This window comes from Protopterus annectens, chromosome 6.part1, assembly GCF_019279795.1.
Source record: "Protopterus annectens isolate FY-2018-M chromosome 6.part1, PAN1.0, whole genome shotgun sequence".
Classification (NCBI taxonomy): Eukaryota; Metazoa; Chordata; order Ceratodontiformes; family Protopteridae; genus Protopterus; species Protopterus annectens.
In genome coordinates, this window is record NC_056738.1 from 519,862,039 (window position 1) to 519,889,863 (window position 27,825).

General features: G+C 37.7%; 1 protein-coding gene across 1 annotated transcript in view; it reads left to right on the plus strand.

Annotated features, from left to right (window-relative positions):
* Positions 1-27,825, plus strand: part of NBEAL1 (neurobeachin like 1) — a 2,263,075-nt gene that overhangs the window by 1,275,847 nt on the left and 959,403 nt on the right. The window contains exon 35 of the mRNA XM_044075407.1: positions 14,182-14,331. Within this exon, the coding sequence (XP_043931342.1) occupies positions 14,182-14,331 (150 nt within the window). The remainder of the gene's footprint in view (positions 1-14,181; positions 14,332-27,825) is intronic.

Below are 27,825 nucleotides of genomic sequence, written 5' to 3' on the forward strand. Positions count from 1 at the left end.
AGTTTGCATGTTCTCCCTGTGTTTGCGTGGGTTTCCTCCGGGTACTCCGGTTTCCTCCCACATTCCAAAGACATGCATCTGGAGGATTTCTCCCCGGGCCTCCGCTGAAAACAGGCTCTGTGGAACCTAGTCGGACATTCCCGGTCAACAAATGTTAAATAAAAAATATCCAGAAAAAGACATCTCAGTGATGTGGAACATTTTAGACAGTTTCAAGTCTTTTTGGGATATAAAATGAATGAAGATAAAACAAAGGCTATAGCCATATGTTATGTACCCGCACGCAAATTAGTTCAGCAATGCCCTTATTTATAGGGACATAACAAGATGCAGTATTTAGTAGTATTGATTAAAGAGGCTTCTATTATGGCAGCTAAGTATATGTGGAAAGAGACCAAACAAAAAATAATTCAAAAAAGTTGAGAAAGTGGAAGCTCTTTTTATGGATATGGATAGTAAGATGAAAACAGAATGCTTTAGTCCCTTTAGTTTTATATACATGTCATACATATTTTATCAACTACTGCAGAATTTGTAGACAGAGTTGAAATAATTTATCTGTGAGGGAAGAGGACAAGAGTTAAGTGGGAGAAGTTGATCATTTCCCCTATGACAAGGTGGTTTTGGATTACCTGCTTTGAAGGGATATTTTTGAGCTACACAGTTTAGGTCCTTGTATGTAACACAAGCAGAAGGTTATAATTCAAAGTAGAAAGTGATGATGATGAAACAGGGAGTAGTTCCTTAAGTAAGGAGAAAGACTAGGATTTTAGATTCAGACCCTTCAGGAGAATAACAACCATACAAAATACTGTGTTCATAAAGTTGCAAAAAGTATTTTAAAAACTAAGTTATTAGTGGAACAGAGAAAGGAAACTTTACCAATGGGAATAACTGCAAGAAGGGAGAACATAAAGTAGGTAAAATAGACTAGAATATACCAGAGAAAACTCAAATAACTCGAGAGGAAAAAGTAATATAGTGGAATGAGGCCAAGAAGAAGTTGGACTGCAAGTTAGAGACTGCCTTCCCTATCAGGGATTGATATCAGAGTGTAGACTTACACAGAGAGAAAGGGACGGAAAGTCTTAGGTGAAAGACCTGCTCTGGTTGAGTTTTTGGTTGAGTTTAGAAAAGAAGCTGCTGTTAAAAAGGGATAATTAGCAGGCTATATAAAATACTGCTTCACTGATTTAAGAATCAAATCAGAGGAGGTTAGAAAAGACTGGGAAGAAAACCTGAAAAAGGAGTTTACTAGGAAACAATGTGAGAATGCACGTGAGGCTCTCAAGTTTGTAACAAAGCCCAGAAAGTTTGCGATTTTTGCATAGATGTGTATAGACCCCAAGCAGACTACAAAGAATGTTTTCCTCAGGTGGATAGCAAATGTTGGAAGTGTGATGGGGAGGAAAGAGGTAATGTAGGAACATGATTTTGGGGAGTGTAATGAGTTGACAGATTTTACAAATTCCCTACAGAGCACTCTGCCAGAAATATTGAGGGAGCAAATGGCTGTAACTAAGGAATGATTCTTTTGAGCTGAGACGCAGGATCTCAGTTGCATAGACATAGCAAGATCTTACTCGGTGTAATTCCTTTGGCTGCCTAAAAAAGCACGTACTAGAAAATGGAAATCAAAACCAACTGTATTTGAACTATTGAACATTGTTAAAAAGGGTAATATAACTGGAAAAGGGATCTTTAGAAAAAGGGATAGGCAAACTACATAGAAATAAACAATTTGTCGGAACATTACATAAGAATAATGTTCAGAAGGAGAGTGAGGTCTAAAGGAAGGCAGAAATTTAATTGAGCAGCTTATGTAATGTTGGACTGAATGGCAGTTGTAAAGAAAGAAAATGTATGTAAATGGGAAAAAAAATTAATATAGTTTGGTTTTTATTAATGTATGTATGTATGTATGAGGGTAGTGTGACAGCGGTGAGGTCTGCAGTGGGAGTGACGGATGCATTTAAGGTGGAGGTGGGGTTACATCAAGGATCAGCTCTGAGCCCTTTCTTATTTGCAATGGTGATGGACAGGTTGACAGATGAGATCAGACAGGAGTCCCCGTGGACTATGATGTTTGCAGATGACATTGTCATCTGTAGTGAGAGTAGGGAACAGGTGGAGGAGACCCTGGAGAGGTGGACATATGCTCTAGAGAGAAGAGGAATGAAGGTCAGCAGGAATAAGACAGAATATATGTTTGTGAATGAGAGGGAGGATAGAGGAATGGTGAGGATGCAAGGAGTAGAGGTGGCGAAGGTGGATGAGTTTAAATACTTGGAGTCAATAGTTCAGAGTAACAGTGAGTGTGGAAGAGAGGTGAAGAAGAGAGTACAGTCAGGATGGAGTGGGTGGAGAAGAGTGTCAGGAATGATTTGTGACAGACGAGTACCTGTAAGAGTGAAAGGAAAGGTCTACAAGAGGGTAGTGAGACCAGCTATGTTATATGGGTTGGAGACAGTGGCATTGACAAAAAGGCAGGAGTTTGAGCTGGATATGGCAGAATTAAAGATGTTAAGATTTGCACTGGGTGTGACGAGGGTGGACAGGATTAGGAGCAAGTATATTAGAGGGTCAGCCCAGGTTGGAAGATTTGGAGACAAAGCCAGAGAGGCACGTTTACGTTGGTTTGGACATGTGCTGAGGAGGGATGCTGAGCATACTGGGAAAAAGATGCTAAGGCTGTAGCTACCAGGTAACAGGAAAAGAGGAAGGCCTAAGATAAGGTTTATGGATGTGGTGAGAGAGGACATGTAGGTGGTTGGTGTGACAGAGCAAGATGCAGAGGGCAGAAAGAAATGGAAACAGGTGATCTGCTGTGGTGACCCCTAATGGGAAAAGCCGAAAGAAGATGATGATGGTTTCTATTAATGTACGTGTCCAGACGTCTTAATTGAAAATTTAATAAAGGTTTCTAAAAAAAAAAAAAACACATTTGAGTAAATAAAAAGAAATGATGTTCTGTAGTCCTATCTCACCTTCATTCTTACATATGGGTTCGGAGCCGATCACAAAGCTCAAAGTCTCTTAGTTGGCTTGTGGCAAGGTAGATATCCTATAGTGCACTAGTAAGAATCCTCAGATCTCGTTTGCCGCGTCTGTGAGTTCAGAAGTGCTTCTTGCTTGGTTGTGGCTAAGTTGGGTATTTTTCAGTACTATTATAGTTCTTATTGATATTTCTGCTTATAATATAGCTTAGTTTACATAGTTTTAGTAATAGTTATAAGTAGTAAATAGTATTGTGTTTTTGCTAAATTTTCTGTAGTTACTGCTGAGAACTTGTTGGCCGTGTCTAGGCCTGTTTTTTGTTCTCAGAGTGTATCCCTTCTGTGCTAGTTTTTTGAGATAGTTTCCTATTAACGTAGGTCTGCGTTTGTGTTAGGACCTTGTTTTCTAGTATTTTAATAGAGTAGTATTTTGTGTGCAGTATCGTTTACTGTTATTGGCTAGTTTTCAGCCTGTTTAAATTTTACATTTTGTGGTACTTTTCTGACTTTTGTTTCCTAGCAGCTAGGTCCGTTTAAGTTAGAGGACCTAGTCCTTTATTAAACTTTCTGGTGTTTCCTCTACAGGGCTAGGCCCATTTAAGTTAGAGGACCTAGTCCTCTGTTTTTTTGCTCATCTGTGTGTGAGTTTATCTTAGTGGGGCTAGGCCCATTTAAGTTAGAGGACCTTGTCCTCTCCTCTTTATAGAGTTCTGTCTGTACTAAGCATGTCTAAGGAGTCCAAAGATCATAAACCTTCGGGTTTTAAAAAGTGCCTTAAGTGCTCCCAAAAAATGCCAATCACTGACGGCCATAGTAACTGCATTTACTGCCTTGTAGCCATTCATCTACAAGAAACTTGTTCTTTCTGTCACTTCAGCTCCAGAGTTCTCCAAGAAAGGAAGAACAAATTAATACTGAAAGGTCTCTTTAAGCCTTCCTTCAAGGAGTATTTAGCCAGCTCTTCATCATCCTCCAAGTCTCCCTCCTCAAAGAAAGATGAGGTCAAGTCAGCAAAGAGACATTCTCCTGCACCAACTATTTTGTCTGGACCTCCTCAGAAAGTATTAAAATTGGATAAGACTTCTACCTCTTCGGCTCCACTGTCCTCGGAGCTGTTTGAGGCTGTCAATGTTGACAGTGCAGGGTCAGCCCCAAGTCTTTCGGAGGCGACAACTGAGAAATTGCATCGGTGCCGGTCTCCCCAACTTTATGATCTCCCATATTACAGAGATCTAGGTCGCCTACCATGTCATCCAGATCCTCCAAGAGCCTTTCGGAAGAGGATGTAGAGAGAGAGTAGTGCTTAGATTTTTGAAATAGTCTACTTTACCAAAATTAAGAAAAAAACAGGTGGTTTCGGATAAAGTGCTCCCAGAGAAAAATGCAGGTATATGTAGATAAAACAATGGAAGCACTCCACGGCTGGCACAGCAAAAGTAATTTAATGAATAAACAAACAAACTGGTTAGCGCTTTCACGTTCCAACAAACGTTTCTTCAGACCTTAGAGGTCTGAAGAAACGTTTGTTGGAACGTGAAAGCGCTAACCAGTTTGTTCGTTTATTCATTAAATTACTTTTGCTGTGCCAGCCGTGGAGTGCTTCCATTGTTTTATCTACATATACTTTACCAAAATTGTTGCTGGCTCCGACCCAGTCAGTTCCAGAGCCATCTAAGGCCATTCTCCCTGCTGCTGTTCCTCCTCTGAGCTGTGTTGGTCCTTCAGAGCCGGAGATTTCGGTGCCACTTGTTGTGGAACCCTCGGTTCCAGCACCCCTTGTGTCTGTCTCTAAGCCGAGTTCCACTCTGACACCTTCGACACCATCCTTGGTGTCTAGGAGGCGAAGCTCACCTGTCAGACCCGACAGGGACACTTGGACCCGAACTTCCTCGGTGCCGAACTTACCTGTCAGTGTGTTGGCTAGGTTGAGCTTGGACCCTACATCCATCTCTGAGCCGATCGCTTTGGAGCCGAGGGCTACCTCTGTTTCCTCATAACCAGGGCTGTCCTCTGAGCCAGAGAGATCTGCATTCGAGATGATGAGTGTGCTGTCTCAGTCATCATACTCTTCACCCTCAAGCACAGACCTCTGTCTCAGCACCATCTCTCTCTCTTGGCAGCAGAGACCTGCAGCCTCAGGAGCCCCCATTGGGTGGCCCCCAGTCTTCCGAGACCTCCCCAGAATACCCTTCTGTGGAGCCCCCTCAGAAGAGGACATGGAAGAGGAAGCATGTAGACTCCCCAGTTGAGTCCATCACCTCGGGCACTGACCTCGAGGAGTCAGAAGGGTCCTCTAGGTCGTCCTCTGATATCTCTTTTGTAGATATCTTAAAGATCCTGAAGCAGAGAGACGGCTGGCCCACTGTGACCCCTTCTGATGAGGAGTCAGTGTACCTGAAGGCTTTCGGGTCTCAACCTCTTGGGTGTCTCCACCTTTTGATGAACTCCTGGACCTAGTTAGTCAGAAGGTGTGGGAAACTCCTGATGCCATGGAACCAGTCCTCAGAAGAACCAGTAAATTTCTCTCAGCCCCCAAAGAGAAAGAGCTCCTGACCAAAGGTGTGCCTGTAGATGCCATGGTGGTGGTGGCAGCAGTCACAAAAAAGGAACTAGTGGAGACTTCTACATCTGTCCATCCACCGAACAAGGAGTCTCGAACGATGGATAGATATGGGAAGCATATCTTCTTTTCAGCAGCTTTTACTGTCAGATCACTGAATTACCTCACACATTTTACTAGGATTCAGAGAGATCTCCTAAAGGAGCTAGGAGATGTTCTCCAAGGCACATCAACTGAAGGAGTACCTGAGAAAGTTACTGCTCAGTTGTCCACCTTAAACTCCATTGTTAACTCCTCCATGAGGCTGATTTCCTGTGCAGCAGATGGAGCAAGTAGGGCAGCGGGTTCAGGGGTTTCCCTTAGGAGACACTCCTGGATGCGCTTATTTAATTTTGCAGAGCCCTTCAAATCTACTTTTACCAATGCCCCCATTCGATGGTTCCTCTTTGTTTGGACCTAAGGTAAAAGATACACTCACCAGGTACGAAGAGGAAGGGAAAACTCTCTTCTATGGGAGTACGTTTTATCATCCCTTCTAGACCTTACACCAAGAGTGGGAAAATGTATTTCAAGAAATCCCAGAGACTTTTCCCAGATGCACAGGGTGATTCCTCCTTCAGAGGCAGGGGAGGAGGAGCTAATGGTAGATGTCACCCTAGAGGCAGGGGGGTCTGCAAAACCAAGATGGCCACGATTCTTTTCGTGGCTGTCCCTATCAGTGCTCCTGATGTGGGGCCCAGCTGGGTTTCTCTGGAGCCACTCGGGGGTCGCTTATCTTTGAATCCAGAAGCCTGGCTCAGCATCACCCAAGACAAGTGAGTACAAAGAACAATCACCAGAGGATACTCCATACCCTTCTTTCTTCCACCCTGCATCCCCAAGCAAATCCCAGATGTTCCACCCAAGGACATCAGTCATCCAAACTGTCCCCGCAGACCAGATAGGATTTGGAACTTACTCTGTCCAGTATAGTCAAACAGAGGTAAAGTAAATAAGAAAATATATAAAACAGATATCCAACACTGCTGCGAAATAAATGATACTCAGCACTGAAAAAATGAAAAATGTCAGACAATAATTTTCTTATTTACTTTATCACCGTTGTGAGACCATGGCAGATGCAGAAGGTAACATTGTTGAGTTGCCTTATAACCCGGATAAGCCGTTGAGAGATAAAAAAATTTAGTTCTCGTGTTATTGACTACGTAACTAATAACGTAAATCCTCTGACTATACTGGAGAGAATACCGGAAATGAAGAGCTAAGCAGGAACATTGACTTTGAGGCTTTAAATGAAGCAGTTACAGTGTTAGAAATCAATATCCTGAAGTTGAAGCATCTTCAACTTCAAAGCTTTCATTTTGAAACTTGCATAAAAAGAAAAGTGATTCCCCGAGGTCTTCCAAGTTGGTGATGCCTATCCGGAATTGCTGTATCGATGGCAGCAATTGAATATAGAGGTGAGCATTGGTTATATGTCCCTCTTAAATGAATTTTTTGCCCCAGCGGAGAAAAAGTTGGTAGACTTGATTAATAAACAACAAACTGACTTGTATATGTGCTTCCCAGAAGCTTCAATTGAACCGTTGATGGAATGCCTTTTGGACAATGCCTTCTTATATGAAAGACGTTTGTTAGAACAGAAGAAGCACAAGCTCCAAAGGGACTTGTATGACTTTTCACACGGCCAAGTCTTTACTTGGCCAAGAAATAATTACTCAACCCATAATAAACGGCCGAGTTATAATGGCACTACTAATAGTTTAATGTCTGATTTTGTATTGAACTCTTTGAGTTCATCTTCTAGTTGTAATAATGTTTCAGTTTCTAAAAATGTTACAATGACTTTGGATGTTAATGGTAGAAGCGTTAATAATGCTAATGATAACTTAAGTAATAACAATAGTGATGAAACCACTTCCAGTGTGAGTGCAGGGAATGTATATTCATGTAACAATACCCACACTATTGAACCTGATAATAGAGGTATAGAGAATGGAGAGAGTATAAGGGAGTCTAATGTGAATGAAATTTTATCACATCAAGTTACTGAACCTGTAGTTCATAGGAAAATCATTAATAGTAACATTGGATACACACATCAAACCCCTTTCCCAAGCCCCAATATGCACAGTCGAGGCAGAAGCCGCTCTATGAGCAGGGGGAGGCAAAAAAGAAAAGCCCCAGTAGGAGAGTTGAGGGGACCCACTCTGAAGAAGATGTGGGAAAAGGTAGCGACCACCTAGTGTGGAATCTTTCACATAGACAGTTAGATAAATATGAGATGGAAGTCCTTAATAAAGGGCTTTCCTTTATACCGACAACCTACAGTAACATTCCAGATACTATTTTAGATGTCAAACTGTTTGCACGTAATGTTCAACTTAAATTGATATTTAATAATGCAGAGAGTAATACGCATGTTCCACAACTTAGGAAACCTAGTGTCTTTGTTCCTAATTTACATCCATTAGTGGATGCCTTTTGCGAAACTGTTGAAGAAGATATATATATATATATATATATATATATATATATATATATATATATATATATATATATATACACTAACTCTAGAGGTATGCAACCCAATACTTGAAAACATAATTTATCCTTCCAGCAGAAGAGAGCATTGAATAATCTAAGGAAAGATAATAATATTACAATTAGACCAGCAGATAAAGGTGGTCCAATAGTTATTGTAGATACTATAGAATATCATTATTATATGCGTGAAATGTTGAGTAATACCACTTTTTATGTTTCTCTTAGGAAAAGCGATATACAAAAACATGTCTGTGGTCTCTAGTAGCTTGTATGATTTATCTAGAAGTGGTGCGATTAACACTGATATGTTGAATTCTCCACTTGTTGTACATCCCTTAATTCCTATTATACAAGGACTACCGAAAATACATAAATATCCCATGAGACCACCTATGACACCTATAGTCGCAGGCAGGGGGTGGGTTACTGAACCCCTCTCTGTGCTGGTTGAGAAAATGTTGAGACCTGTTGTTAATTTAAATCCAGTTATTTTGAGAGATACAAAACAATTTTTGCTCGATTTATATAGAGAAACAGTAAATATACCTGTTGATTTGCCGTCTATATTAGTAACTATGGATGTCAAATCCCTTTTTACGATGATACCCAATCAGCATGGTATACAATAGTGTATATAGGTATTTAACCAACTATACTGATTTTTTGGACACTAAAATTGATTTCATTTGTAAATTACTTAGATTAGTGTTGGAGAACAATGTATTCTTGTTTGACAATGAAATATTTCTACAGAAGGATGGTGTGGCTATGGGCACTTCGTGTGCCAATAGCTACGCCAACCTGGTGATGGCAGCATGGGAGAAGGACAAATTATTCCAGTTATCTAGCTGCAAAGAATCTGTTATATTCCATAAGCGCTTTGTAGATGACTTGTTTTTTCTCTGGAAGGGAAGTGATGTTGAGTTGAATAGGTTTTTTGAAGAAGTGAATTCACTTACTGATCATTTAAAATTTACCATTTCGATGTCCCAAGAAAGTATTCCTTTCTTAGATGTATATATTGAACGTCTTACAAGGTAAGTTAAATACAGGGGTCTACAGGAAACCATGCTATAGGAATACATTGCTACATAGATATAGCATGCACCCCGGATTTATTTTTAATAATGTAGTAAAGGGACAGGCTATCAGAGCCTCCAGGTTAAACCCACTTCAGTCTAATTTCGAGAAAGAACTTGTTAACCTTAATGATAGATTGGTTGGTTGCTAGGAAATATAAAGATAGTGAGATAAGTCAAAGTTTCCGAAACATTGAGAATATAAGGTTGAGTAAAGCATGCCCGTATTATTCAGAACAAGGGTGTAGTCAGTATTTAGTATCTAGAGAGCCTGAAAGTAGTAATATTTCCAAACAGAAAATATCTTTGTTCTTTACTCATGATTTCCATCGTATCAAGGACGTAATAATTAAACACTGGAATTTATTAACCATAGATCCCTTGATTAGAAATATTGTTGGTGATCAACCACATTTCTTATTTAAGAACAAGGAGAATTTATTCAGACTGTTATGTCATTCCATTAGTAGTTTTTACCCTGTTCAAGCTGATCTGTGTCATGGAACCAGGCCGTGTCATATTTGTAATTTTTGTTCTTTTATTTCTGATTCGACACATTTCGTACATCCCATAACTTTGCAAATACATAAATTTGATGTCACAGCAGATTGTAACACCGAACATGTTGTTTACCTTGCCATGTGCTGCTCTTGTTCTGTGTTCTACGATGGAAAAACTGACAGAAGACTCAGACAGGGTTAGAGAGCATCTGTACCAGATACGGATCAAATCTGGTATAAATGCATACATACTTTAGCTACAGATGTCTCACATACATTCAAGTTTATGGTAATATATATAAATAGACCTAATGTACGAGGTGGTGATGTCAGGAATTTCACTGAAAGGATTGAAATGAAATGGATAATTAGACTGCAAGCACATATATTTCCTGGCCTTAATGAAAAGATACCTATTAAGCCAGCACTCAAAAATAGGAGGCTGACTTTTAAGTAAATATATTTATGTTTTTATGAATGTATTTAAAAGTTATGTATTTTATATTCCTTTTCTTTTGTTCTTATAGTTTTTAGTCCATGCATTCTGAGGTTCTAAAATGTTTAGTTTGTATATCTCTTTAACTTGTTAATTGATAATTAAGCAATTATGGTTGAGCAGGTTTATTGCTTCATGTATAAATAGAGCCAGTATATAGCAGTCTAACATCATAGAGGTCTGAAGAAGCCATTTCGGTGAAAGCGCTTACCTGTTATACTTGTCGAATAAAGGAAATTTGTTTTATCCAAGGATTCATCTATTGTTTCTCCTTTATATGGATTTATGACTTTGGTTTTTGGTCTGAAGAGACAATTTTTGCTAAATACTTCTAACTGCCAGAGGTTGTCACTGAGCTGGTTTTATTATTGTCAGATATACAGCTTACTTCCTCAACAAAAAAGTCAAGGCCAAGACCGTGCTGAAACATTTGGGGACCATGGCTTTTACCATAACTCTTAGTTCCACTAGCCAGATTGCATATGCGAATCCTTTAATGGCTACTTTTTTCCCAGTGGTCTCTTCAGCAACTACCTCTGTCTCATCATATTTTCATAATGGAATCTTGCACAAAGGACCTTTGTTGGTGGATTCAGTCCGATCAACTGACGACAGGAACACCCTTCCTTCCTCGCCAACCTGTTGCAACTGTGACCATGGATGCCTCCCAGATGGGGGGAGCATTATCTAGGCAGGACTGTCCAAGGCACATGGCAAGATCATGAGGCTAACTTGCATATCAAAGTCGTGGAGATGAGAACAGTGGTACTAGTGTTGCAAGCACTTCACGACTTTCTTCCTCTAGGGACGATAGCAATCCAATCAGATATGTCAGTGGTATGGTATCTAAACAAGCAAGAAGGAACCAGATCTTACCCCCTATGTCGAGAGGCTCTTCGTGCTTGACAGTGGGCAATATCTTCCCAGTGCTTTCTTTGTTGACAGCCAATGTGATAGCCAACAAGCTCAGCAGGGCAATCTTGATGCCGCATGAGTGGTCTCTAAATCAGAAAGTTGCGGAACAGATTTTCTGTAAATTGGGACAGCCTTGCTGTGATCTGTTTCAGTTCAATCAACGCCAAATGCAGCAGCTACTTCTTCCTTATCCCCCCCCCCGGGGGAGTCGCAGAGAGATGCGCTTGTTCACAATTGGCCTCTGGGACTTCTTTATGCATTTCCCCCCTTTCCGCACATATCGAAATTGATCCAGGAAGCAAAATTATTCTGATCACTCCTTACTGGCCTCATCAGATTTGGTTCCCCTTTCTTGGGCCTCATCTCCTAGATGATCCATGGACTCTGGACCCAGTTCCAGACCTCTTGACACAGGTCAGGTTCCCTTCACCCCTGCCTCCACACCCTCAACTTGACAGTGTGGCTGCTCCACTTCCATCCCTAGTCAGTCTTCATGATTTTTCACCTGCAGTGACCCATATCCTCACGTCTTCCCACAAACCTTCCACGAGGAAATTATATGCTAGCAAATGGAGAAGATTTTTATCTGGGCAAAAGAGAAAAAATGTAGATACTTACACAGCACCCATCCCCTTGATGTTAGAATTCCTAAGCAAACTTTTCCATCAGAGATCAGCTGCTGCTACAACTAAAGTTCAACTGGCAGCGCTATCCAATTTTCATTTGGGACAACATGAGCCTAATCTGATGGCTCACAGATTGTGTAAAACTTTCCTTAAAGGCACTACCTTGCTAAGACCTCCCTTTCAGGAACCTGCATCTCCTTGGGATCTAAATTTCATTCTGTCCAAACTTACTTCCCCGTCTTTTGAACCCGCACATTATTGTGAACTGAAGTTTGTCTTGGAAGACCATTTTTCTAGTAGCTATTACATCCGCTAGAAGGGTGAAAGTTGCAAGCACTGTCAGTCAAACCACCTTACTTGATTTTTCATAGAGATAGTTTCCCTTTGTACAAACCCTTCCTTCATCCCCAAAGTTTGCTCTAATTTGAACCAAACTATCAAACTGCCTGTATTTTTCCTAATCATTCAAACAGTGCAAAAAATAAATTTCATCAACTTGATGTTCATAGACAGTTACGGTTCTACCTACATAGAGCCAAGGAACTTAGAAAATCAGACCAATTGTTCGTATCCTTTTCTGAAACTGGGATAGGTCTGCCAGCCTCCAAGGAAACTCTATCTAATTGGATTTCCAACTGTATCTCTTTTATCTACTCTTCCAATAGAAAAGAACGTCCGTTTAAAATTAAGGCTCATTCTACCCAATCCCTATCCACATCTGCTGCCTTTCAAACCAGAGACCCAAATGTGACAGTATTTGAGCAGCAGCAACTTGGGCTAACCCTCATACCTTACTCATTACAAATTGGATTTGACCTCAAGGGGTAGAGCCCCCTTTGGTTCCACGGTTCTTAGGAGTATATTCCCGTGAGCCACCCGAGAAAATGGTGCTAGGGACGCTGTCCCATATGTAAGAATGAAGGCAAGATAGGACTACGGAACATAAAGAAGTTATGTACTCACTGTAACGTTCCATGTTTGTAGTTCATCTCACCCTTCATTCTTACGGACCCACCCACCTACCCCCGTCCATGTATCCTTGGAGGATCTGGAGACAGGATAGTATTACCTTTGGTAGGGTGGAGACCTTTCATCTTTGTTGTTCCCTGTGGATAACTTTTCTATCACTTTTATAGTCAGCAGCAAATGAGATCTGGGGATTCTTACTAGTGCACTGTGGGATAACTACCTTGCTATGAGCCAACTAAGAGAATTTGAGCTTTGTAATTGGCCAAGTCGGAGCCGAGGATCGGCTCCGAACCCATATGTAAGAATGAAGGGAGAGATAGACTACAAACATGGAACGTTATGATGAGTACATAACTTCTTTTTTACATGAATTAACAGCATACTGACAGGCCACAGAAAGTATTCCTGTTGCTGTTTCTAGACTTTAGTAGTAGAAGTACAAACCACATACTCTCAAATATTTATGGTAGGGTAGATCAGTGCAATTCATTATTGTGGTTTTCAGTCTCAGGTGGAACACAGATAACAGGTCATGTAACAAAAGACAAGCCAAATGGCTCAAAAACTTGTAAGCAGTAATTAAAAAAAAAGTGAGCTACCAAGGCAGTATTTGCATGAAACACAAGTTTATTTAGCATTAAACACTGTCAAAGTAAAACCAACTAAGCACTTTCGCCAAGAAACATGGATTGGCTTCATTAGAGTACCGATTATTGTGGTTTACAGCATGTTATTCTGTATATGACGTATTTAGGGGGAAGTATACCTTGTCAGGGTAATTTCATTGATGCAAGCAAAACCATGAATAATTGCTTAAGTAATTAGAGTACATAAAGGAAGTTACATCATAACTGAGTGACTCTGATGAAGCCAGTTCATGTTTCTTGACTAAAGCGCTTAGTTGGTTTTACTTTGACAATATTTAATGCTAAATAAACATGTGTTTCACACAAATACTGCCTTGGTGGCTTGCTTTTTAAAATTTTTATTACTGTTAACAGGTCATGTTTATCAGCAACTGCTTCCAAGCTTATTACATTTCTGCCCAGTTGTGTGCTTCCTAAAAGAGTTGAGTTAGTTGGTTGATGTATGCTGAATTCTCAATGCCCAGTTAAAATAAGTAAACTTATCAATAAGATGACAGCCACTCCTGAGAAGAACTTTAGGTCAGTTTTAACATGGAGTTGTCTTGGGGGGGGGGGGTCATCATAAGAGACGGTGGAGAGAAGAAACTTAAAAGACCAGTGATATTGGCATAAAGCAAGGATAGCGAGCATAAAACAATAGGGTGTGACTGAATGTGGAAGAGTAACAGAATATGAAGGAATAAGAGGACAGTAGAAGGAGATAATAGGTTAAAGATGGGAGAGTTAATTGTGAAGTGAACTATATGGACTAGAAACGGTCTAAGTTAGGACACTTTTCCCACTGTGTGCTTTTCTGCTTTCCATGTGTACCTTATTAAGCACAAAAAATGTTTTTCCTTTTTTTAGATCATTCCATCGATGAAGCAGTATGAGATTGAGACATTTGGAAAAGACCATGAGAGAATGGCTGTCTTCTGGAAGGACTCTTATGAGGCATTCATGATGAATTTGCACAAGAGAGAAAGAGAAAAAGGAGAAAGCAAACTTAAATTCCAAGTGAGTGGTAATTTGCTGAGCTGTGAAACTGTCAGCAGTGAAATGTTTTAAGTAAGTGGATTTTGCACAATAATGGAGTAAAGAAAAAAGGTTAGGAAGTTTATAATGGCTACTTGGTAGGGATGCGAGAAAAATAAATTTGGTCTCTGCTCTCTGCTTGTATGCAACATTATGAACCATTTGTTTCTTTATAGTTGTGTCTAAAATATACTTCCGCTTGCCATCCTTAGCAACACTGCATGATGTTTAGCATGCATCTAACTTCTATCCACCATTGCTTTTATGTAGAATAATGTAATTGCCCTCAGTCATTTCTTCCTTCCAGCTCCATAGTGCTTTTCTGTTTTCTAACGAAACATTGTCATTTTCTCTCCATGCTATTTATTTCCTTTTTATATACCTGTGATGCGTTACATATTTGTTTATTTAGAAGTGTGTCAGCTGGACCACAAGGAATTTTTCAGTTGTAACTTATTATAGTGTACTGCGGGCAGAGAACACATTAGGTCATCTTAAAATGGATATAAAATTTAATATCTAATGCTGTCAGTTAAGAAAAACATGTGTTTAGATAACCAGTATGATCTTAAGTCAAGTGTAGACCTTGGAGTAGCACATCTAAATAGGTGCAATTTAAGTAATCAGAGTAGCAACCCCTTATTCTTGTATGTGATCTATTTGAAGTTGGTTAGCAAACTAACCAGTTTGTTTACTGCTTATATGTTCAATTTGTAGAGCATTCAACTTTAATGTTTCTGTTCTGAAGAAGACATTTCGAATGTGAGACAGTAAATAAGGTCACCCTGATGGAAGTAGAAGTGGGGAATGAGTATTGTTTTTTCACTAGAAATTTTAGTTACTTGATGTTTTTAAAGAGCTACAGTGTTCTAGGTAAATATTTTTTTAGTAGAAGGATGCTTGAGATGGTGGGTAAGTCTTCATTTAATGGGTAGCCACATTGTTTAACTTATAAATCTGCAGATGTTATTTTGCATAGTTTGAAGCTGTTGTATGGTATGAATTGTAATTCAGTAACAAGGAGAAAAGTACTCAAGGGTATAAAGCAGAACAGTAAAACTATGTTGCTTTATTAAGTAAGTTGTTGACTGTGTAACAGGCATACAGCAGGCCTGAGATTTCATCATTCATTTTATGTATGTGGTTGCTAAAAAAGTGAAGGATCTGGACATGTTAGTAAGTATTGATAAGTTAGGACACTCTTCAGTAGTTTTCCAACTAGACCAATGATCATAATTCTTTGACCATATTAAGGTGCTCAGTTTTCAAAAAAACAATTTTGCTGAAGTTGACTTTTAAGGCTAGCTGTTGCAGAGGATAGCATAACTGATATTTTGTTGCTAAGGTTAGTTGACATTTTTTTTTAAGTTCTTAGGAGGCTAAATTGATCCTGCAATCAGCATATAAGTGCATATTTCTGCTGTACCGAAAATTATGAGGTGTGAGAGCATTTTTGTAGAAAGTAAATAACAAAGGTCCCAGAACAGTGCACTGCACTTCAGAACACATGTATCAGTTTTACTGAGACTATCCATGCTCTGTGGTTCACTTTAAAGTACCAGTTTTGAAGTTAGCCAAAGAACCAGTTTGTTGGAAGGGTTAAAACCACAGAAGGAGAGAGCTGTTTAGTTATTAAAGTGGTTAGTGAAGTGAAAACTTTGGAAAGATCAGAGAAAACTGCAACAGTATGTCTAGTTTCCAGCGAGTTAAGTACACCATGAGCGAGAGTGCAAAATGCAGAATATTAATGTGGCCTATCAAAAGCCATGTTATTTGCTGGATAATAGCCATGAGTCAAGACGTGATTTTAACTTTCAGATGCAGCCTTTTCCAGGATTTTAGTAGAGGGATAGTAGAACAGTGGGTCTGTAAGGGTCTGGCTTATTGTTTGAGCCAGACCTTGGAATGGTTGCTTTACTAGTGTCTCTGCAAAGTTCAGGAATTGTGACTGTGGAGAGGAAGCAACTATATATGTCTGAGTGGCGTTGCAGTGAAGGTTTTGCATACCCTGAGAAATTATGGATAGAGGCCATCAGGCTGAGCACAGCATCTCTGTCTTTATTTTAATCCTTCTCCCAGTCCATGTACATGTTAAGTTTAATGAAGCTTTCACAGATTTAGTTGGCTTTATCAGCACTATATAGTGCTTATAAAGCTGGATACATCAAGCTAGATGAGATCTCACCAGTGGCCCATGAGGCCGTATCACTGCCACACTTTTTTTTGTTGGTTATACTTTTGTAGTGTAGACTAGTTTCTCTGACTCTGTTTCACATCTGTTGACTGCTGTTGCCTATCTGCATTTTATTTCTGCCCCTGGATTTCTGATCACCGCTAACTTAAATTTGTCTGTGAGCTGAAATTTAGTTTGGTATATTCTCAGCTTCTTGCTGGCTATTTGTTAGCTGCATTTTTAGCTTCCTTCCACAGTCCCCAGTGCCACCTCAGTATCTTCTCCACAGTGTGCAGAGCTGTCTACTTTTCTCTTGGCCTTCACAAAAGCATATTAAGTCATTAGAGAAAACCAGTGTGGTGACAGAGTCTTGCAGCACTTCATTAGTCATCATTCAGTTTTTAAAGTTAATTAGTTTTGAGACATTGGGCAGGTAAGGGCCTACTGGGGACTTTCCATCCATATTTCTGTGAAAAGTGATACCTCTGAAAATGAAAACACTTTTTCATTCCTTCTACCCCTACTTTGAAAGAAGCTAAATGTATTTTAAGGCCTTTAAGTCACTTAAGACTGCTTCCCATCCCCATCTCCATTCAAAAAGGGAAAACTCTTGCTCTCCTGATTCAGAGTCTGATTCTGACATTGAAAAGGTTGGATTAGATTATGGTTCCCATGTGTCTTCACCTGAAAACTAATCAGAAGAAAATATTTCTTCAGATTCTCCTGTGGAAGAAATGTCTTTCTTTTTTTTTTCCTCCTCTCAAAACTTTTTTTTATTATTTTTCAAATACATTTGAATGAATTCCATAGTATTTATACATAACATCTTAAATAACTATGTACACTATTTACATTAGCCTGACACTATAACAGATCTTAATATATATAGTTATTTTATAAGTATGTCCAATCCATTATCAGAGTATCTGATCAATTATTGTATAGTATCAATCAACGATAAGACTTTTGCCCAAGGGTTGTTGATAAATGGCTTTGGATAAATTCTTAGTTCTTTAATTTTAATTTCCAATAATGCTGTGGTCTTCAGTAGGCTGTAAATGTCTTCCAAATTTGGTATTGTTTGTATTCCATCTTCTTGTTATACACTTCCTTGAAATTGCAAGTATAGTCCATACTAGATTCATGTTTGACCTATTCAAATGAGAACCTTCATTCACATTTAATAATACAAGAGCTTTAGTTAAATAAAATTATTAATTAAATAAAGCTTATAGAAAGTTATTAATACCATTCTAAAATGGCTTAATTTTAACACAATCAAAGAAAATGTGGATCCAGTCTGCATTGTGTACTTGCTCACATCTCCAACATATTCCTTTTATGAAAGATCTAATTTTACTGATTCTATCTGGGGTTAACAATCCTCTGTGTAAGCATTTCCAATTAAAAACTTTCCAGTATTGTGTAAAGGATGCATATTTTATCGATAAGATATTTGTTTTAATATCTTCATTTAATTGTATTGTGTCCTTTTGTTATATATTTCCAATGTGAGGTTTTGGGTGTTGTTTTATAATTTATCAATATTTTGTAAAATTTTGAAATACTGTTTCCCATGTCAAAGTCATTATATATGATTTCATATATGTATTTCATAAATTTATGTATTTCTTTAAATGAAGAATTGTTAGTTATTTTACTTAAATCTTGCGAATATGACATAATACTCTGTAAAGTTAGTCAGTCCTGTTGTGGAATTTTGTATGTTTTTATTACTTGCATATCTAAAACTTTTAGTTCTTTGATACATTGGAGCCAACAAACAAATCCTTTCTATTGCCAAGAATTAATAATTTCTCTATGTATTTTATGTGGAAAGTTCTTTGAGTATAAATGGTGTTAAAAGATCAAACCAGATTTTTAAATCTATATTTGCATTAATAATTTTCCTATATGAGTCAGTGTAATAATCATATGAGTTTTAGTGGGTTTAGTTATGCTATATTGCAAACTGATATATATGTGTCATGGCAAATTGTTTTTTTATCTATTTGAAATTTTTTTTGTAAATCATATTAATTTATTGACATTACAGTTAGTAATTCCTTCCAATTTGCAGAGTAATTTGGACTTATTCAGTCTGAAATTGTTTTAGAAATTTATGCTTTTATGTGTATTTCTATATCAGGAAAGTTTAATCCTCCCTGTTTCCATGGTCTGATATGATGTATTAAAGCTATTCTGTTTCATTTGGGAAACCATAACAGTTTTATTAGGCATTAATTTATTTCTTTAAGTATATTCCTTTCTGGTAACAGTTGTATTGCCAAGGCTATATATAGGATCTTGGGCAGTAAAACCATTTTTATTAACTGTAGTCTATCTTCAAATGTTAATATTATTTTGTTTCATTTTTCCACAGAGATTTTAATTATAGTGATGATATTATTGTAGTTTTTTGAGACTAATTATTATCCTTGCATAACTCAATTCCTAGATATTTTAAAGTAGATTCTTGTTTCCCTATGATATGATCCCCCTTAGTCTGCAGTTATTTTTTTTATTTAAAAATAAAAATTTTGATTTATTGAAATGGAGTCCTGAAGTCATATGAAATTTGTCAATATATCTAATTCTTCTAATGTCTCTTTTGTATTGGATAATGCTAGTAATATGTCATTAGCAAATAGCATTACTTTAGAATTGTATTATTCATAAACATATATTCCTTTGATTTTTATATTGTTACGGATTGAATCTGCCAATATTTTAATAGCCAGAGAAAATAGAATCGGTGACATGGGACATTCTTGTTTTAGTGCCTTTTTGTTATATGTATAGATTCAGAGGTAAAAGGACCTAACTTGACATATGCAAAATTATTTGTATATATATTCTTTAGGAGATGAATAAAGGATGCAGGAAATTCAAATAGCATTAGGATTTTGAATAAATAGTCCCGATTTAGGGAATCAAAGGCTTTCTCTGTATCTAAGCCAAATTTGAGTGTTTCTTTACTTTCTTTATTAACATAATCTATAAGAGAAATTATCCTTTTAATGTTGTCATGTGTGATCATTTTTTATTGTTTTGGATAGTGGTATTTTCATTCTGTTAGTTAATATTGTCATAAATATCTTATAGTCATTATTTAGTAATGATATAGGTCTATATGAGGTACAGAGGTTTAGGGATTTGTTTTCCTTTAGGATTGGTCTGATTAAGGAATATCTCCTAGAGGGTGGTATTAAAGCTTGTGACTGAATTTCTAATAGAGTTTTATGGAAGAGGATAGTATCTTTTAAGGAAAAAGTTTATATATTTCCATAATTATGCTATCTATACGTGGAGCTTTATTATTTTTACCCTCTTATTGTGTCTGTAATTTCTTTGTAGGATATGGGTGCTTTCAGATCTAGTTTTAATTTTTCTGGTATTTTTTTTATATTAGAACATTTTTCATCTAGATTTAATTGATTGATATGTATATTTTCTTTTTGGAAGTGTTCCCTATAGTGATTTTCTGTAGGCATCAAGAAGGTCACCTATATCCGAGACATTTTCCCTTCCTTTTCATGGAAGATACTTTTAATGTTATTAGCTTTTGATTGTATTTTGATTCTTGTGGATAAATTATGTAGATAGTTGGGAGAAGTGGTAGAGGTATTAATTTTTAGTTTTTCTAAAGCAAAACTAGTTTTATGTTAGAATTTTGTTGTATTTATTGTTTATTACTTCTACTTTCTTTTTCATCTCCAAATGATTTTGATTTTTTTCAGCTCTTACTGACAAAAGTTTGGATTGTAGATCTAATAATTCAGAATCCTATTCTCTGATTTTTTTTTTATACCAAGTTAGGGTTTTACCATATATGTAAGCTTTTAATGAGTCCCATATCATTATTTTATTTATCTCTGTGGTGTAATTAATATCTAAGAAGAACTGTAATTCAGGTAATAACCAGGGTTTGAACTCTTTAATTTTAGTTATGTATGCTGGAATTCTGGAGTTAAAGACTAATGGTTTGTATCCATTTTGAAGTTTTAGTATCAATGAATTGTGGTCTGAAAAGGGGCAGGGAGTGATAATGAGTTTAGAGTGTAAGTCGTGGGCAGCAAATATTTTATCTATTCTAGTTTGGGTACCAAATCTGTGATCTTCATGGGAAAACAACAAAGATTTATCTTCTTTAAATTTGAAAGTATCTACAGATGAAATTATTCTACCCACTTGTTTAAAGCTTTTGATACAGCAGATGTACGCAGCGGCCTTTTATTTGTAGTTTCAGAAATAGAAATATCAAATATACAGTTAAAATCTCCTCCTAATATTAAGTTGCCTTTATAACTATTGGAAATTAAATCTAAGTGTTCTTTAACAGTTCCTGTTCCAATGCCTGGGAACCAGTATAGATTGGCTGTTATTATATTTAACTATTACTAATGTCATAAGGACTTATTTATCTTCATACTTATAAATTATTTCTGGGTTAATCACATTGGTTTTCCATAAAATTGTTACCCCTTTTGTCTTTGTCTTATAAGTGGATTGCGCCAATATCCTATATTCCTTAGGATTCCATTTGTAATTGTCATTTGTTTTGAAATGAGTTTCTTGAAGGAAGACAATTTGTGCTTTTTCAATTTTAAATATTTCAGTAGATTTGATCTCTTGCTAGGATTGTTTAAGCCATTGGTATTTAAAGATAAAGTTAAATCCATCTTAGGTTATTTAGACTATGTATGTTTTGTTTTATTGTGACCATTAAACATTTTCCTCTGATAACTTTAAAGTATATGTTTGAGCTTTTAAAGTAAATTATCAGTTTTATACTTTGAGTGTTTACCAATAAAGTAATGTTTTGGTCAGGCATACTAAAAATGTTTTTTGTGAAATAACAAATTTAAATTAATAAATGCTAACAAAACTAAGATCCGCACAAGCCATGAAATGAAAATAATTCCTAATCTGATGGATAAAACTAAGTCCATCAGATTATCACTCATACCTTGACAATGCAGAACATCTGAGCTCCATAAACTGAATTATCATATGGAGAATATTTGTAATAGGAATAAGCAATATTATATTATTTTGAACAGATGTAGTACTATTGTAGATTAGACAGAATTCTAATACAATATAAATGTCTACTTATAGTATAAACAATATTTACATAAGATAGATGACAAGCCATTCAATCATAGTAAAGTAGGATGTATCATATATAAAACCTCAGTAAAAGATTATAGCACACAGTTATTTAACATGTTCACCCTTATTGATGAAGTCTTTCAAAACGAATTACTTAATATAAATAGATGGTACTAATATAGGTTCATAGGTAGGTACTAGGCTGTCGGCCCTGGGGCCTATACAAGCCCAGCCAAAAAGGTACCCTGGCTTTTGCCACCCAAGAAAATTATTTTCCTGTGCCACTGTCAAGCAGAGCCACAGAGGTGATCCCCGGGGTGAATTTCCTATTTCCCATCCAATCATCAAGATTTTTCTTGAAGAGTGCTAATGAGGAGCTTTGTTTGATATAGATAGATTATTCCAGAGTATGGGAAGTCTCTGGGACAGGAATCTATCACTCCGGCATGTTCTATTTATTGTGGTGACAAGGTTTAGGTCCCTAGAGCATGTAGCTCAGAGGGATTGGGATTTCTTTAAGTGGAACATGTCCAACAGCTCTGGGTTTGACATAGCTTTGTATGTTAGACCGAGATCACCTCTGAGTAGGCAATATGCGATGGAGTAAAGCTTGGGTTTTTTGAGACTGTCTGCGTAGGGCATCTGTTTGAGGCCGGTAATTCTCTTTGTGAGGTATTTCTGTGGCCTTTCGGTTGTTGTAGAGGTCTTGTGAGGTACATAGCAAAAGGGGCATTGTACTCGATAATGGGTCTAATGAGTGATGAGTAAAGGGGAACAATGACCTCTTTTTTTTCTGGATGAGAAACCTTTTGTGGTGAGGTGTGCTATGTAGAAGGATTTCCTGACTAACTGTGGCGATGTGATTATCAAAGGAGAGACTACTGTCCACCTGTGTCCCAAGGTCTCTTGTCACACTTTCGGTGTTGCTACCGCCTATGTACCTAATGTTTATAATACAATGTAATTTACTGGATATATCAGAAGTTATATTTCATTGTTTACCAGCATTTAAGTTGCTAACTTACTTAAAGCATCAAGTTTGTTTTATGTGAAAATTGATGAAAGTTGGTGCATTTTAATTATTAGTGCATCCCTCTTCCCCTCCATTTCCTACACAAGGATTTTCATATTTGTCATTTCTTAATATAAAATTAATTGAAATTATAGGTTAAAAACAACAAATTCACTTATTGTGATTAATAATTACAAACTCCCTTTCCATATTAATAAATTGCCATTTTATGGCATATACTGAAAGTTTTTAGATTTAAATGGCAACATTCTATTTTGTATAATCAGCAAAGGTTAAACTGAGTGATTATTGTCAGTTTAATACTATTTGTTCAGAATGTGATTGTTACATTCTGTGACATTCCTAGTTCAGGTTTCTGTAGTTTCCCTTGAACAACTTTGTCAGTTTGATGTCATGTATAAAACATTAGGGTACTTTTCCATTATCGGGGCGACAGTGTGAACACGATCTTTCAGCTGTAATCCACTTCTTTAACAGATGTTTTAACCAGATATTTTCTTAATCTGTTTAAATAGTACATTTTAAAATAAATAAATTAACTGTATTAACTTTATTCACTTTTTTTATATCTGTTTAACAAATATGTGAAAGAAGTAGATTACAGCTGAGCTTGCTCGCTGCAACTGTTCTCCTGATAAGTTACACAGAGAAAAATACATAAAATCTCTTCACACAATGTTTTCAGTATTAATTATTGCTTTGAAAGACATCTGCCACTAAAAATCACAATGTTGGATTTTTGTTTTGTAAGGGGCTACTGGAATAATGTTGTTCATATCACTTAAAAATGGCCATCGACATTTTTTTTTTTAAATTTATTTATTTATTTATTTATTTTTAATGAAGTGCTTAGAAAGCGCAGCATTTGGGATTGGGCTTACACTTTCAATTATTTGTAAGCCCTGCTGTTTTTCTGGTATTACTAAACCGTTTCTCCTATAACTTGTGGTCTTTCTAAATCCCACATACTCCTGGTTACAAGTGTTTATTTTATTTCAAAGAAAGGTATGCAAAACAAGTAAGTCCAGAGTACCTACTGATTTTCTTATTTCAGAATATTTGCTTCCCCCCCATTCTGTACTTCTAATTGCACTCTGTCTTTAGATGCTGTACTATCTGTATGCTCTGCTGTTTCTTTACTTCTGCTAAACCTTTTCCCTTATATATTCTTGTCTTCCTAATTTCCACATAACTCCTTGGTAAAATTGGCTTATTTTATTTCAGTAAGACAGGTATGCAAAACAAGCAAGTCAGAGTAACTACTGCCTTTTCTTATTGTTTCTGTAGACTTGCATATCTGTGAAATCAGGGCCAGCCCTTTTCATCATACTATTGCTATCCACCACTTTTCTGGTCTATTCTGATCCTCTCCCTCCCCACAAGAACAATTGCAGCCTAATCAGGACCAGCCCTCTTCATTATAACCCATAAACCTACTGATAGTCTTCCTTCATTTGTTGCCCGCTACGCTCCTCTCCCTTCCCCCAATTCCCACCCACCCCCAGTGATCCTACCTTTATTACAAACAGTAACCCCTCCAACCCTTCAACTTATAAAATCACCACACCTATACTTCCTCCTAAAACTTTTCACTACTATCCCTCCTACTCAGTTAATATGTACAAGCACACGATACCTATAGTCACCGCATGTACACTCCTTGCATACATCACGTCTTACCAAACCCCCACCATTCCTGCACTCAGCCACTACCACTGTACCACCACACACACCACCACTCATATCCCACCTCTACTCTACTACTCCCTCATCAGGTCAACAGCCTTCCCAATACACCCTCTATATAGACTACAGACCACAATACCTAAACTAAAAACAACCCCTCAACCTAACATAACCCTACCACCATACCTATTGCCTACAGAACACAATCAAAAAACTTCCCTTGTAAGCAAGCATATACAGAAATTGATAAAACTAATAATCTCATCCATATCCAACCTAGCACTCAGTGGAGACATCCATCCTAATCCTGGTCCCTCTAACTCCAACCCCTCCCCTCATAATCAGACTACAAACCACATCTCCCAAGTCACAAAGTCACAGCCAATAGAAAGCCAACCGACCTCCTTCTGATAAGCCTAAATATTAGAAGTATATGCAACAAGGTGCATGAATTCCATGCCACCATAGACTTCTACTCCCCTGATGTAGTGATCCTTACAGAAACATGGTTAAAACCACACATTACTAATGAGCAAATCCTCCCTGCTGGTTACAGTATACTAAGAGTAGACCGACTAAACAAAATAGGAGGTGGTATAGCTATAATATTTAAGCAGCATCTAGACATCCAGATCTTAAAGTTAGCAGCTCCCCAAATAGGTAAGGAAGAAATAATATATGCCAACCTTAAAATAAACCAAAATAAAACCCCAAACATAATAGGTTGCTACGTCCCACCTGGCCATAACATCCCTCCACTTGAAAACCTCCTCAGCTGGACTACCCACCACCTACCCCAAGAAACTTTATTTCTAGGAGACTTAAACACTGACTGGCAATCCTGCTCTAGCAACCACCCAACCCATCATGTAAATCTTCATGGCTTCACCCAACTAGTCCAGTCACCTAGTAGGATAAATAACTCCAACAAACACACTACCCTTGATTGGATACTAGTCAATAAGAGCCCCCAGTCATACATAGCAGGCTGCTTATCTGACAGCCTCGGTGATCACTCCCCAACCTTCTTACTAAGAAAACACCTTTATAAAGCAAAACCCATCATCTACTGTCAAATACGCAAAAAAAAATTACTTCATCCCTTTCTCATTCACCTCATCCTTAAATGACTGTAACTGGCAACCTCTAAAATACCTCAAACTAGATGACGCAGTTGACTACTTTAATAAAACATTCCTAAGCACCCTTAATTACCATGCCCCCATAAGACATTCCCAAACTAGAGCCCAACAATCCCCATGGCTACAAAAAAACACGAAGTCTGAAATGAAAAACAGGGATAAAGCATGGGACAACTAGCGCAAAACCAAAAACCCCTCTACTAGGCAAACATTCCTAGAACTATGCAATAGAACCAAAAAGCTTATAAAACAGGACAAAATCCAATACTACCAGTCTGCCCTTACCTCCTCCCAACATAACCCCAAACAATTCTGGTCCTCAAACTCCATCCTCCACCCAGGTAAAGTAAGTACACCCACTCCTAACTTAACTCACTCCTCCGAAAATATTGCTACCTCTTTCAACAATCACTTCACACAAAACCGTACTATCACTAGCTAGACAACGCAACGCCCCCCATAAACCCACACCATCAACTAGAACTAACAATCTCCCAACTAGCTTCTCTTTCTCTCCCGTTCCTACCTCCAAAATAAAACAACTACTAACTAAACTTAAAGCCACCAGATTAGCAGCAGACAACCTCCCAGGTGAATACATTCAACTTGCAGCTGACGCTCTAGCCTACCCCGTATCACTCCTGATTAACAGATCTCTGTCAGAAAGTAATGTTCCTACACTATAGAAAGTCTCATAATTCCCCTACACAAAGGAGGCCCCTCCACAGATCTAACCAATTACCACCCCATAGCTATTCTCTCGCCACTCTCCAAAATACTAGAGAGATGCATTAATTTTCAAGTCTCAGATCACCTCCTTGCTAACAACCTCCTCTCCAACACACAACACGGTTTCTGACCTAACCATAGCACCACCACCACCTTACTCTCTTTCTCTAACACTATCCTACAAAATAAAAATGCAGGTTATCTCTCCTCAGCTACCTTCCTAGACCTCTCTAAAGCTTTCAACATGGTCCCACACAAACAGCTCCTCTCTCTTCTCAATAACCTATCCTTCTCTCAACCAGTCATCAACTGGTTTCAGAGTTACCTATCTGACTGCCAACAAGGAGTTGTTTGGCAGGACAACCTATCCCCCCAACTACCAGTTTCCATAGGAGTTCCCCAAGGGTCCATCCTGGGACCCCTAATCTTCTCTATTTTCACCAATAATCTAGTCTCAGTCACAACACATGGCACACTCGTGCATTACGCAGATGACTCAACCATCATCTGCACAGCCCACTCCCTCCCAGAACTGCAAAAAGTCACACAGAAAGCATTTTCTTCTATTGAAACTTGGTTATCCGATGCCCAACTAATACTCAACCCAAACAAAACAAAATTACTAATCTTCCAACCCACCAAACGTACCCTAGACAGCTCTTACTTTAACAGCACAGCAAAAGACAACACCACCATCCATCCTACAGAACACACCAAATTACTAGGAGTAGAAATAGACAATAAATTGAACTTTGACATTCACATTTCCATGACCATTAAAAAAGTGCACAAAAAACTAGGAGCATTATATAGAAATCAGCAACTACTTACCAAAGCAGCTAAAATTTCAGTAGCAAATTCTCATCTTATCTCTACCCTACTCTATGCCTCTCCAGTATTTACTAACCTTAGACAATGTGATCTAAATAAGCTCGAAACCTGCTACAACAAAATCGCCAAATTCGCCACAGGGGCTTCCTACCATACTCACCACTGTCTCTCACTAGCAGAACTGGGCTGCCTAGAGCTCTGAAACACCAAGGCTGTATAAAACGAATCCAAAAAATACCACACAGTTGAGAAAGAAATACACCTTTATCACAAGACAAAGCTTTCAGGTTCACACCCTTCTTCAATGCTTACAATCAGTGCAATTAAATGCAAGTTAAATACAAACCAAAGATAATCACATGATCTGCAGCCCATAAAAAAATCATGTGATTCACATAAAATACTTCCTTAAAAAAACATATATATAACCACTTTACAAAAATAGTATACACATTAAGAAGAAAATATATATGTAAAAAAATATACAGAGAAACTTTTTTATACAAATGTCAAAACATAAAATATCTATGGAGCAAAGTTGAATACTGTCAGCACTTTTTTTTGTTTATTTATTTAATTTGCATACGTTGTATCCTACTTAAGATGGGCTTCAAGGATAAAGCAGCATTAAGGCCTGGATGTTTATCAGCCATTAGCCTAGTTATCCATTCATACTCCTTCACATCCACAAGATTGCAGATGTCTCCACCCCTATTGGAAGTATGAATCCTGTCAAGTACTCTAAATTTGAAAATATGATTAACCCC